At 30.3% G+C, this 15,376-nt stretch overlaps 1 protein-coding gene across 2 annotated transcripts; it reads right to left on the reverse strand.

The window, feature by feature from the left end:
- Positions 1-8,042: 8,042 nt before the first annotated feature.
- LOC8261625 (polypyrimidine tract-binding protein homolog 1) lies at positions 8,043-14,792 on the reverse strand. Of its 2 annotated transcripts, none has more exons than XM_048374222.1 (10): positions 14,432-14,792; positions 13,692-13,901; positions 12,364-12,426; positions 12,216-12,289; positions 12,000-12,095; positions 10,263-10,320; positions 10,074-10,178; positions 9,896-9,977; positions 8,936-9,001; positions 8,043-8,652 (listed from the first exon to the last, which is right to left on the reverse strand). In XM_048374222.1, exons 1-10 carry the CDS (start codon positions 14,612-14,614, stop codon positions 8,639-8,641), a joined length of 951 nt encoding a protein of 316 aa, XP_048230179.1. In that variant the 5' UTR covers positions 14,615-14,792; the 3' UTR covers positions 8,043-8,638. The 2 variants fall into 2 exon arrangements, with proteins under 2 accessions (XP_048230179.1, XP_048230178.1); XM_048374221.1 differs by having other exon boundaries at positions 8,889-9,001; positions 14,432-14,790.
- Between the last annotated feature and the right edge of the window lie 584 nt (positions 14,793-15,376).

The following is a 15,376-nucleotide window of genomic DNA, read 5'->3' on the forward strand; positions in this document are numbered from 1 at the left end:
TTTAATTTTTTTTTTAAAATATAATTGACATGTGTAAAATAAATTATATCTTAATATATATATCAAATATATAATAAATGTATATATGAAACTGATATATAAAATAAATTATATCTTAATATATTATCAAATATATAATAAATATATATATAAAACTGATATAAAAAATCTACTGTAATCTTTGTTTATATTTGTCTAAAGATATAAACATAGTAAGTATATTATATATAAGAACGTATTTCAATATTTTAAATGAATAAGTTAGTATTATATCAATCACTGCTAAAAACTAAAATTTAAAATTAATGTGTTAAACAAATTAAAACATTGACTAAGAGATATCATATATATATCTAACATATATTTTTTTTACTATATATTTATAAAAAATATTATATGATTATTTTTCAATTTTTTTAAAATGTAGTCAATATATATGTAAAATAAATTATATTTTTAATAAATTTAGAATGATATAAATTCAATTTTATAACTTAAAATTTATGATTTATGAAATTTTTCAAAACATATTCTAGTTTTTGTTATTATATATAGTATTTGGATATATTTTCATATAAAGTGTTTTATTTTCTGCGTTTTTGCAGAAAATATATAAATTTTCTGATGTGTTGATCTTTATTTTTTAATTTTGATCTTAAAACATCAATTGAAACCATTTAAATTACTACAAAACTCCTGCAAATGGTGTTGATTTATTATCTTTGAAAATCGATAAGATCACACGAGGATCTAACAAGACAAACAATTTAATTAGTAACTATTGAAATCTACTAGATATTTGGTATTTATACAGTTTATAATTGTTTCTCACCCAACAGCTATATTAAATCATTTGGTAAGGTTTGGAAATTAGCAGTTGATAGTTAATTTAATTCCAACGAGTTGTTGATTCTATAAACTCTATTTTAGAACTTTTTTTTATCAATTGATAGTTGATTTGATTTTTTTATTTATTTAAAAAATATTATCTTTACTAAAAATTATTAATAATAATTTATTTTAAGTTGATATCATGTAATTAGTTTTTTTTTTAATTCAAGACAAATAATTGTTATTTTGAAAGAATACTTAAAAGTTAAATAACTATGGCATTTGAAATTAGAAATTTTTTTATTAATAGAATTTGAATTTTAATCTCTATTTTCAAAATAACTTTCATAAGTATTTTTAATAATAAATAAAATGGTGTTAAATAAAATTAATTTTAATTATTTTAATTATTATATGTTATTTTTATTGGAAAAAAGTATAAAAATGGACCATGTGGTTTAACCTTTTGACATAAAAAGTCCTATGACTTTTTGGGTGACACTTTAATTCTTGAGAATTATATTATTAGCAATTTATATCCAGATTTATTAACACTGTTTAAATATTAGAAATTTAATTTCAAATAAAATCTGATCATTGTAAAATCGGTATTATCGAATAGATGATGAAGTGTTTTTTTCTAAATTTTATAAAAATTGATATGATTGGTCTTGGATGAAAGCTGAGTTGGTAAGGAATGAAATACCGGTGAAATTACAACCAATTAACATTAAATGAATGAACTTCAACTATTTAATTAACAATGTTATTAAATTTGAAAGCAAATGTTTTAATTCTTAAGATATTAAAATGTCTTAAAAGAAACCGCAAGACTATCTCTATCAAAAAATTAAATTACATGATCAAATTTTTTACTTTTCTTTTCCTATTAATTTATACCATCAAAAATAGTATTGCTAATATAAATATTTATAAATAAATCATAGTCTTACTTATTATTTACTAACGATAATTATTAATTAAATTTTATTAAACTGTTTAATTTATTAGCTATCAGGTATCAACCATCGGCCACTAATTACTAGCAATATTGATCAGTCAAACCAAACAAACTCCTATTCTAAAATAGTTGAAATAATTCTGTTTATATATATATATATATATATATATATATATATATATATATATATATATATAATTAATTAATTAATTTTATTTTTAAAATTATATTTAAAAACGAATTTATCTATTTCTTTTCTTAATATTTTAAAGTAATCTATTGTTGATTTATATGTTATATAAAGTTACAGAAAATATTTTTTAAGAAGATCATTACTGCCCTATAAATGTATTTTTTTAAAGAAAAAATAAACAGAGACCCATTTCAGGCAAATAAAAATGGTCTTGAATAACCTTATCTATTATTTTGGAGTCATTGTACATAAGTGATAGTTCAATAACAGACAATTTGTACACGAAGATAGCTATAAATCCACTAATAATAACTACAGGAGACAATATCAATCTAATATCCCAGCATATCCTATTATGATTTCTTTTTTGTCTATCTAATTTTAAGATCTAATGGGTATTTTAAATTATTTTGTCTTAGTACTTGGCAATTTCAGTGAAGGTTAGGAGTAATCCAGGAATTAATAGAAATACAGTGAAAAAAAGATAGGCAAGAAGATTTAACTAAGTGCACTTGGTAATTAGTTGGGCTTCACAATTACACTGAGAAAGATCACAAAATTGAAGTATTAATTAACGTTTACAACTGTTAAAAAATTCTTTTATTAGCTTTTCATATCACATTTCTCGATTAGAGAATTTAGAATCTCTTTTTAATATGATAATACATAATTATTGTCTGACAGTATAAAGTATGTATAATAATAATTACAATTAATAATAATAATGAAATTCTCATTTGTTATTGATCAACTGCAGACCAATTACTCTATGGAATGTCTATTCAGTGATACAAGGGAAGGTACTAGCTTGCCTTTGTGGGGTATTTTGATACTTAAAAACTCAGTCCTCAAAGAGGCACCAAAAGCAAATGGTGCCCTTCTTAAAGCATTGCCCTTTGTAAAGCAAGCATGGATAATGGCAGATGTCTTTCATACATACAATTCAGGTACTCACTTAAGGGACACAAGAAAGAAAGCTTGATGTGGACATCAATGGTAGGTTGAGCTAGCTACATGCATAGGCAGACCCAAAATATAATTTATGGGGGGCTAAAATCTAAAAGAATTGCATAATAATTTCATGTAAGAAAATTCTGAAAAAAAATAAGTGCCAAAAAGTCCAGATACCTAGATAGGTGAAAAGCCTAAAAAAATTGACTACACAAAAGAATCACTATTAATGCTTCACTGCATACAGCTAATGTATGATTATGAAATCCCACGGACCAACAATAACATATCACATGTATGAAAAAATTGAGTGATTTGGGCAAGTTTGTTGCTTATTTTTGTTCATCCTTTTAAATTTTCTGTTGCCAGAAAGTGGTGCCAATCAATTAAATGCCCCAACCCCACCCTGTATACACAAGTATACATACTTATCAGAGGTTGACAATTAAAATGGTGAAAGACCCTTCACCAGAAAACCTAGCAGCATCATCTCATTCCACCATAAAATTTGCTGGATGACGCACAATGTAATAACTCTGCTTTATCTAATATGCATGTGCTGTAATTTATATCTATTAGATTAACTTTTAGTTTTGACAGTTAAAAATATATTATCTAGGTCGCAAAAATGAAATAAAAAGTGAAGAAAGACCCATTAATACTTGATAACTTACTCTAGTGAATTAAAAATTACCCACTGCAGTGTATAAAATACATCATGTCCATACTAGAAGGACTCACTCTCCCGTGCCCGTTGAAATTCAAGGTCTGACTCTTTAAGGTCATTTTATGTGGTCTGGTCACCAGCCAACATGAAGGGAACCCTAATTACTGTACAGCTGAAAGTCTGCAACAAATGATATAATGGCTGCAGAGTTAATTTAATTCGATAGGATGTGTTAAAAGGGACAACTCTTTTCCGGGGACTTGTAAAGTGGGCCATGTACTCATACAGTGACAACCACATTTATTATTTTCTTGACTCCCACAGAAGATTTCTATGAATAACATTGTTTCATTAGATGATTTCCTAAGTTGAATTTGAGATTTTTATTTTCAAAATTTAAACACTTGGCTTAAATTCAATACTATCCTATGTTTGGATTGGAGGAAAATATAAAAAAGGAAGGAAACTGAAGAAATATAGTTTTCCCATATTTGGAAATGAAAGGATAATAAAACCGTAAAAGAAATTAATTTAAATTTTATCTCTTTTATTTTCTCTTCAAAATGAGAGGAAAACATTACAAATGTAAGGAAGAGTTTACTATTTATGAGACGATCACTATTTTATTCTTAATATTATTTTATTCTCTCCAAAAAAGAAAAGCAAGTCTTCTTTATTTCACTATTCACCAAAAAGAATTTGTCCATTTCCTTCACATATTCTAAGTAATTTTCTTTTTATATTAAAAAAGTATGCATTTCAATCCTTAATTATGATTATAATAAAACAATTTCTATTTTATAAAATAAAGGGCAAAATAATAAATGCATAGCATTGCAAGTTTGTTTCTTTTACCATTTTAGCTTTTCGAACGATTCTTTCTTTTAATTTTTTTTCTATCCAAATATGAAGGAAGAAAATAAATGAAGTATCATAATGTTTATTTTCTTTCCTCCCTATAAAACTTCCCAAGCATAGAGTGCGAGTGAAAGAATCTAATACACTTTACAATGGACTCATATGTCGAGTTGGAAAACACTTGTACATGTACAAATTTTGACTAATGTCATGTCCAAAATCCAATCAGAAGGGAATCTGATTAGAGTGACAATGGAATTGGGAAGACTATAATGTCTTTTCTTTTCCAAATATTCCAGCTTTCCTCCACATTTTGATAATCATTTATAAAATCAAATAAAAAATTGGAGAGCTCTAGGATTTTATTTAACAAAGTAAACAGTTTTTTTGTAAGATGAAGAAACTAAATAATGGAGTAGGGCAGACATTACAAGTACAATTTACATATGGATGTTACTTTGCCTTCTAAAAAGTTGGTGTTATTATCTCTACATGGTTTGTTAAATTCCATGTTGTATTATTGTCAACAACTTCATGTCCTCTTATCTTATTTCTTTTTCTAACTTCCTACTCCATCAATCACCACCGCATTTCTCTCAGTGGAAATGAGCAAACTTTCCAGCGGAGATAGTCACATTCTAGTAAAGCGGAGCTAAGAAAATGAAAGATCTTTACAGAGATTGCATTGGCACTCGCATAACAGTCCACATTGCTACAAAGGAAGTCTGGCAATTGCACATGGAGACCAGCTTTCGAGCTTTTAAATGCACAGTTTAGCAGTCGGCACAAGAAGAATTATTAGCAAGGGAGATGGGGAGGACTGCTGCACAAATAGTTCCTACTTGCTAGCTCAACAAGCTAGGATCACCAACCAAACAAAAGGAGTTTCTGAGGTTCCAAGGAAAACATTACCTACTGGCATTGGATCCTTATTGTGCCTGATAACTCTCATAGCTCTATGGAAGACTTTCCCTATCCCACAAACTTCGGTTGGGCTTCTAGGAAATCTCTAGATTGATACTCATAAGAATACTTGCAAATTAAGAAAAATAATAATTAGAATAAAACATTGAAATATAGCAATCATATTTTGAGCGATCACATTCTAACCTAAATCAAACTCTTGAAAAAAGATTGTAAAATTAATAGTTTATCTGTATATTAAACGACCGTTATTATTATTTTGATTATAAAATCAAATTGATAGATACAATCGAATAAATTTTCAGTATTTAATATTGCTTTGTAGAATTTTAAAGAATAATAACAAACTAACTACTTTTAAATGTCCTTAATTTTTTTAAATTTTAAGATTTTATTAATGTAATAATATAAAAATTATTTAATAATTAATTTTAATATTATAAATTAACATATATCAATATAATTAATATTACTACTTTTTAGAATTAAAAATTTATTATACAATTAAAAGTTTAATTTATTATTAAATAGAATATTAGAAATATAATTCAAGATGTTATTTTCTATATTATAATTATTGTCTAATTACAAAATTAATTTATTAGTTAATATAATATTAAAATATAATTAATATGTTATTTTCTAGAATAGATTTAATATCATTATCTGATTAGAAAATTATTTATTAGTTAATATAATATTAGAATATAATTAATGTGCTATTATTTTTTAGAATAGAATTAATATCATTATCTGATTAGAAGATTATTTATTAGTTAATATAATATTAAAATATAATTAATATTTTATCTTTTAGGATTAAAATCGATTTTAATTAAAAATATAATTAATTAATCAATAAATTAATAAAAAATATAAAATTACACATAAGTTTGAATCCCATGTGCCAAAAGAAGTACATATGTCAAAATGAAAATCTTATGTGTCAAAAGTTAAACACACATGTTAAAAAAATTTAAGATTTAAAAATTTATATATATATATATATATAAATTAAGAATGAAAAAGAAATCTCTTCTTTTATGTATGAAATCCGAATTTCTTTCTTTTAGGCGGCTATCCATCATTAAAAATAAAATTAGAACTTCTTTTAAATGTACATTTTCATGTGTAATGTGATACGAGGATATGATCCATATAAGAAACAGCAAGGAGGAGATACTGCTTTGTTTGGTTGAAAGAAAATGAAGAAAAAAGAAACAAAAGAAAAAAAAATATATATATATATATATATATATATATATATATATATATATATATATATATATATATATATATATATATATATATATATATATTTCTGCCCTTTGTTCGAGTGTTAAGAAAGAAGTAAAATTAAAACTTCAAACCCAGATTTTATCTCCTCACCATTCAAACCCAGATTTTATCTCCTCACCATTTCGGAGGAAATATGAAAAATGGAAGAAACCAAATTTAACAAAAGGGCAATAATAACAAAAATAAGCTTATTATCCTTCCTTCTAAGTAACACATCCAAACAATAAAAAGAAAACTCTTATTTCATTTTATATTTCTCTTCATTTCCATTTAGGCCTGCAAATGAGTCGAGTCGCTCGCGAACTATTTGAAACTCAGCTTGATAAAAGCTCGTTAGGGTTCATTCGTCAGGATAAACGAACCGAGCTGAAATTTCATTTTCAAGCTCGTTTAGTAAACGAGCCGAGCTGGAGCTCAGTAGTGCTCAGCTTGTCTGAGCTCACGAGCTAGCTCGTTAAAGAACTCACGAGCTAACTCATAAATTAATTCAATAAATAATTAAAAAGATAATATGTTCTAATTGAACAAATAAATAGATAAATAGCTCATTAAAATTCAACTTTTATTATATTAAAATAACAATATATACCAACAAATTAAATTTTAAATATAAATCCTCTAATTGAATAATTTTAGTGTTACTTAATTAAGTGTTAATTTAATAACATTATTAATTAAATTGACATTTAATTATGTATATGTAATTATTAAAAATTAATTAAAGTAAAACAATAAAATAAAAACTATTATAAAAATAATGTAATTTTGGTGTATAATATAGGTAACTTAAAAACCACATGTTTTGTTAGTGATGATCTAAATAAAGAAGAAAACTAAAAGAGATTGCCGAGGAAAAGCACATGGACAACAAAGCATAGAAACTCCTTAAAAAACCTTCTGTTGAAGAAAGTAGATTGTTAAACTGGGCTATCAGAAATTGTTCGCCAAAGTGCATTAGAGATGAACTAGTAAAACATCCCAAGTTGCTTTTACAAGAACTTTCAGTTTGTCAGCATACACTTCGGGATGTGGCCTCTTTCAGGCGTGTTTAGAGTGGCAAATTCAAGCTTTCTCTCGGTCCCTCCCCAGCGAATCTCCATTCAACTCCAGCATACTAACATCTAACATTCCTTTGGAGAAAAAGAAAAAGAAGACCAGACTGACCCTAAAACAGTTCTATAGTAGTATCTATATCTTTAAGCATACGTTAAATTGATGCAGGAAATAATGCTGAAAAAAATCCTTGCAACTACATATTGCAGAAACAAATCAATCACATCCTGCATGTGATTAACAAAACATGTGCCGCCGAATATCATCAGAGAATGAATAACAATATGAGCATAGATGTAAAAGCATTAACCAAAAAGGCAAAGATGATTTTTTTTTTTCCCCAAATTCTAATTAATGTTATAGCCTCACAACATCTGTGAACTCACATCATTTCAGAAGATACGTCATATCTTTACCACAAACAAATGCTTCAAGAAGCAACAAAAGCAGTTTAAAGAGGAACATACAACATCATCGGCCATAAAAAGGAGGCTGACCTGGAGGTGAAGCACCACCAGGTCGCAAATTTGATTGAACCCCAGGGTGAGTCATAGGCATTGTCCCCACCCCAGGGGACATTGGGCTACCTTGTGTAAGCGGAGAGGATCCAACAGGCATTGCTGCGGAGACATACGTGGGTGGAGGTGCTGGATATGATTGACCTGGAAATGTGCCTGGAGGAACTGATGGGTAGGCTGGTCCGCCTGCCTCCATAGATGGATTCCAAGCAGGCACTTGTCCAGCAGGAACTTGTGCAGTGACAGCAGCTGCAGAGGCGTAGCTGTTAACAGGGTACATTGGAGAAGCCTGTGGATTCTGCCACATGGTTGGAGCAGTAGGGACCCCAGGAACCTGTCCTGCTGCAAGCAAACTTGCATCTGGTATGGTATAATCTCTACTTTTATCGCTGTAAGCCTGAAAAAAAAAATTTAACAAGAAAAGAATTAACTATTTATAATCTCCAACAGATTTGCCAAAAGACATGATAAATCTCATTCAACGAGCAAATCAGGTGTCAAGAAGCATACGTTTAATGGACCATAACTTTTTTCGGTCAAGAACCAGTGCACTTTTTGCTCTAAAACAGCATCTTTTATTTTTCTTCTCATTTTTTTTCTCATGAACGTTAACTCAAAAGCACATTTTTATACCTTTACATTGAGATCAGTATGACGAGAGTATGATAGATGAAGCTTACAATAGCCACCATCATAAATGCAGTGTCCTTCTAAAGTTTCCTTGGCTACTGCTGCAGTCGCAACATCTGGAAAAAAAAATGTAGAAATGAATTCATAAAAAAACTCTTCACCAAAAACGAGCATGTACATTGTTAACCATTGGTTGCCTCATAAACAAAAAGACATTATTCACCAACAATTATTATTGACAGAAGACATTATACGAAGAAATGAACGAAAACAAGGGAACAATTGTGATCCTAAGACCAGTTCAAAGAATATAGCAGACATGTAAATGGCCACTTTATACAAGCAAATGAAAAATCACATAGAAGCAGACAGATGGACTGTTTAGATTACACATTTAAATAAACGAAAGGACACACATGCACAGGACATAGGAATTTTGATAATTGGGAAATGTTATCCTTGTCAAAGGAAAAACTAAGACATTTTCCAAAAGTTGAAAGCCAATTTTTAAGTGGAACTAATTTTCCATGCCTCCATAAGCTCATGAAAAGGTAGGGATATACAAAAGAACCGTTCAGAAATTTACCAGCCATTCCACCAACCACTGTCAATTGCCAGACAACCACCACTGTCATCTCATGACCAGTAATCATTAGATGCTACAGCTTTAGAATGGATAACTGAGAAAAGTGGGAAAAGCCCATCCATTGTCTGTGCCCTCCCATTTTAATATATTTCTTCTTTTCATGGGAAGGGAGGACTTGAGAACTTGATTATAGTTATGCTCCCACATGACGCTAAAATAACTTGATAATGGATTAAAAGCAGAGAAACAGCTTTCTCAATAACTACACAATAACAAGCATTCATATATAGTTGGAGTCTCATAACCAGAACGTGGAAATCAATCGAACTGCAGAGCAGCAGTTTTTCATTTCTGTAGAGAACAAGTGAATATGGATATCTAAAATTTGAAATTCATGAACTAATCATGCTAGAAGACAGCATACCAGGATATTGAACTAATGCCTGTGTTCCACCATTCTTCTCAAATATAGCAATCTTCTGGACAGTACCAAATGCAGAAAATACCTGACAGGTAAACAGAGAGGATGATATGTGAGCATAGCTCACGAGAAGTATAGGAATTCATGTAATTGCAGTCAAAACATGGATGCAGTCTATCACCGTGTGGATAACATCAACTGTTACAGCATACTGCATATTCTCTATTGATGCAAGAAGTACATTACTCTCAGGTTCTTTCTTCTTTCCATCAGGACCTACAGCAGGCTGGAGAAGATAGATAGCTTGTCAGTAGACACGGAGTACAGAAACCTAAATGTAAGGGTCTTACAATGAAATACTCGAGCAAACCTGTACAGGTCCCTCAATTGCCGTAGGATTCACAGGCAGATAAGGATTTGTGTAGTCCCTGCAAAATTGCGTAAATAAAGTCAACTTATATGATTAGAAATGCAAGAAATGCTTTTGATAATGCACGAGTAAACACACAAAGGTAGTCAGGACTAAATAAGGAAATGAAATAAAGGAACAGAGGGGGAGAGAGAGAGAGAGAGAGAGAGAGAGAGAGAAATAGCAACAGAAGCAGAATATTGACATTATTATAATTTGTGATATTAAGGATTGAAACAGCCTAAAGGTTATATGCTTGCCTCAACATATTCTTCTGCTATATGGATGGTTCAATAGCAATAAGAAAACAAGTTAAAAAGGGTTCTTGTATCATTGATTGACCAAATCTCAAATTTAGAAAAAAAAAAAAAATTTTGGACACAAGACGAGAGATTCAATAAAATGCTTCTAACAAAAATGAGCAATTTTCACCATGATGAAAGGTAACTACACAAATCGCATCTATAGTATCTTCAGATTACACACCCTTTGATTTGAAAATTGCAAAATTCTATCCTTAATACAGATTTTATACAGATTACACACCCTTTGAGTTGTTAAAGCTTTTATTGTTGTAGCAGTTGCAACTAACTATTCTGATGCAACGGAGGCAGAGAATGTTCACTACAGAACAGCAAGAGGAGGTTCCTTTATTTATTTTAGAGACTTTAGCATAAATGAACATGCAGAAAACAGCCAGTGATAAAGAGGTCATTCAGCCTACAGTGGAAGGACAAGTCACACAACTCTTGACAAGTCAAATACAAAGAAATGAGCTTCCAAAGAAAATTAACTTAGAGTGGGTTTTCATAACAAATTATTGTTTTAGCATCCTAAGGATCGGTATGTAAAAGCTAAGATATAAATGAATAAAAGAAGACCAGCATCCATAAGAAAGAAAGCTCAAAATATTAGGCATACAGCAGCTAATTTCAAAAGGAAATTCTCAATTTTATGATAGCAAACAAAAAAAGAATCACTTTACTTAGATGGACATAAAACAGCATATGCATACATTGGAGACCTGATTTAGCTTATTTGCCCATATGGAAAACTTATGTCTTTCTAAATCAGGTAAGTCCTCATTAACTCACATTTCAAGCATATCCCTGAAAGCTACAACTTTCTTCCAACTGTATGTAAAATATTTTTTGTAATCATTAACTGTAGCTTTATTGAATCAGTTCAGCAAAAAAAAGAGTAAGATTTAATTCATATCCCCATCTCAAAGAAAAAGGCTCCCGTTAACATTTTACAGTAAAACAAACAACACCAGAACTTCCAGCAATGGACACAATGTTTAAACTAACATGTAGTTGCTCCCTACAATAAACTACAACAATAGTTAAGCAAACAAGTTTTAAAATATTATCAAGAATTTCTGTTGTATCAAGAAGCAATCACTCCCTTCTGGTCATTTCAACAAAGGATGCATAAAGAACTGCGATCAAAGAATGCACAAACGCAATAGAGCAATTGTCAAAAGATTAAGGAAATTACTAAGCGGCCATGATAACACATCTGTATTCTGGCTACCAGGCTTCACTAACTCCCTAGATGACAAAAGCACATATACCAATTAGCCAAACCCCAAATGCCAGCATTAGTCATGTACAAGAAGAAAGATTCTGAGCAAGAAACACGATCAAACATAGAACCATTAGAAAACATCTTATATGAAAATCCTAGGCTCTTCACCTGCTCCTATGAGACTGGAACTTGATATTAAGATCGGTGTGTGCAGAATATGAAATGCGCAGATGACAGGAGCCAACATGATCAGGAAGCAAATACCTGAAATTTAATAAACAAATCAAAAATTGCAGATCATCAAGACTTTTAGACTGAGTAAATCTAGAATAGAGAAGTGCAGAATTTAGTGAGAGGTGGAGATTTAGGGAGAAAAAGCTGTACTTTGGTATGCTTCTCCCATCCAAGGCATTCCTTGCAGAAGATGCAGTCTCCGCATCAGTGAATTGGATAAGTGCCTGCCAGAATTTTCCATGAATTAACCATGCTACTGAAAAACAAATGCAACATCGAAAAAATTTTGACAACTTGCCTGGAAACCAGCAGCCTTTTCAAAAGTAGCTATCTTGTGAACAAAGCCAAAAGCAGAGAATACCTGAAACAAGGGCCAACTACATATGATCACACACCATACTGAATATAAAATAAATCATTGCATTATACACCAACTGAGGTCATATCAAGCATCAACAAAAGGCAAATAAAGTTCAAAAGCCCAAATATTTGAGAAATAAGTGCAGAATAAGACCTGTACATGTATGCGTCAAGATAGACCTTAGAAAGGAGTATGACGTACATGATAATATTTCCAAACTGTCTCCAACAAAAGATTTTAAATAAGAACCATCATCATCTGTATTCAACTAATTTAAAATAAAATTGACTCGTAATCAATACATAACCCAGTACGGAAGTCATGTATAAAATATATGAAAAAGAGCTTATTTTTCTCCCAAAGTTATTTATAAAAAGTTGCAGGATATTTGAAGTAAATCATAGAAAAAGACCAGCTATAAGAAATATAAAATTTTGAAAATACGGGTTATCAGACAGTTACCCTTATATTGCACAGTAAGCATGCCATTTCACATAGCAAACATAATAACAATGATAGCATCAACATTATACTCCTTCAACTACTCTTGTACAAGAAAATACACAAGGGAGAGAAAAGATCAGTAATAAGAATGACATCTTTTCCAATGCAGTATCTCGATGGAAAAGTTGCTTACTGATATAAAATCTAAGTGCAAAATATGCAAAATTTGGATCGAGCTCATGGCTATAAGCATTTCCAAAAATGTCCGGTGGGGATGAAATAGATTGAAGCTTCCAAAATAAAACAAAAGCTGCAGTGCCATTTGAAAGAGGCGAGCGGAAGTTATTCAGAGATTTTCTCTTGCATTACACCATGTTACGTTTCATTAAAATTATGGAGATACCTACGTACCCGACTAAACATACATCCCTTCCGTATAATATGAACCAACTGTTTAATATATCTCATTTCCATGCCAGCTTTAGTTTGCTGCATTTCTAAAAATCATATGCCCATGGCTGTCCTCAATTATGTTATCTTGTATGATGACCAATCAGCTCAACTCAATTAAGTCTCCACCTTAACCTAATTAAGGTTGAAATAATATATTCTTCACTTCCAATCAATCCTTTTTAGGGCTGAAGTTAACCTTTCATCTTTGTTTATGACATAGCTAAAGTCTTGCTCGACCACAAATTATAATATGTCATCAAAATATCATGAACATCTATTGGCCAGACTGAAAATACAAATGCACGGCAAACATTCTTAATTCTGGAAATATTATCTTTGGGCACAAAGCATATAAAAAATGCATTTACCAAGTGAATGACATCGATGCTAACATCACCCGCTTCAACACCTTCAATTGTGACCAGCAATACATTTCCAGGAACATCACCTGGACTCTTGTTGTTGACAATTTCATGTCTATTTGAGTACTGAATGTACACTGTCTTACCACGAACTTGTGCAGGCTCGGACGATGATGCATAGTATGAAACCATTTGAATTGCCTGATTTAAGTCTGCCTGCAAAAAGAAAATATTTTATCCCCTTTAGCGCTTTTTAGGAACAAATCATGTCAATTTCGAGATTTTGGAAACCTAAAAATGCAAGAGTTTAATTCAATTGAATTCTGTTGAGTCAATTCTTGTGCTTAGAAATATTAGACTTTCCAGAATTCAATTATTTTTACTTTTTTGCAAGAATTCAACTCAATCGAACTCTTACAAATGACTTCTTCCATATAATGCCTTGAAAATGCATACTTTTTCTTTCTTTTTAAGTTGAAAGAATAGAAACCAAACTATTATAAGCTTTCCAAAAATTAGCATTTACTAAATAGAATGCCATCCAATTCAATTATCACTAGAAAGAAGAAAAAAAATAGATCAAATTACAACAAAAAAAAAAAAAGCAACCTACTCGACACTAGATTAGTAGAAAATGCAACACAAAGGACGACAGACACGTTCCAAAATTTTCTAGGTTAACAAGCAAAACTACAAAAAAAAAAAAAAAAAATCATCTCTTAAACATAGAAAAAAGAGAAGCTTACGAATTCCACAAAAGCTTGATTGCGATTAGCGCCAACGTTACACTTAGTGTTAACGATCTTTCCGAAGGGTTTACAGAGCTCGATTAGCTCTTCCTCTGTGCATTCCCATGGTAGATTTCTCAAATGCAATACCTTCGATGGTGTTTGCGTGTATCGGAATTGAGGTTGCCCTGACGTTGACATCTCTATTTTAGAATTTCAAAAATAAATTATTTTCCTTTCTTCTTCGATGTAGAGTGCTTTTAGAGAGAGGGAGAGAGAAGTGTTTGGATGTCTAGAAAGTGCTGGGAGAGTTAAATAGATTGGGGGATTTTGTTTCTGGGCCGAATAGATGGTGTGTATCTTCGTGTCATGCGGCTCATCCCAAGGAAAACTTTATAGGGCAAATTACTTTAGGCTAAATACATAAATAACCCCTTGTATTTGTCATAATTTTAGAATTGACCACTCTAAACTCGACTTTAATTCAATTGAGCCTCTTAACTGTTAATTTTATTATTTTTAAATACTTAGTTCGTGTCCTCTGCACTACTGTTTAAATATGCATTGTTGAGAATTTTATAAGATTTTTTATTATAACAATAATTAAAAAAGTCTATAATAAAGTAATTAAATTAATTTTATTGAAAGGAAAACTTTACTTCTTTACAGAAAAAGCAATATCAAACCCCCAAATTGAGGTCTCCATGGATTGAAGTCAAATCTATTAAGAAAATTGTGAATTAAAGAAATTTGATACTAGAGGAGATAGACCTTTCATGTAGGCAGATCAAAGAGTAGCCAAATCTATCGAGAAATCGAAGTCTCCATAACAACATAAAACTTTCTTTTATCAATATTTAGTACTAGAGCATATGCAAACCCATCATGAGCAATTTGTTAATGAAAGTGAGCAACACTGTTTGTGAATCAAAACTTTTTTATAGCATCTGCTATTTTTGAAAA

The sequence above is a fragment of the Ricinus communis genome, chromosome 5, assembly GCF_019578655.1.
Source record: "Ricinus communis isolate WT05 ecotype wild-type chromosome 5, ASM1957865v1, whole genome shotgun sequence".
NCBI lineage: Eukaryota > Viridiplantae > Streptophyta > Magnoliopsida > Malpighiales > Euphorbiaceae > Ricinus > Ricinus communis.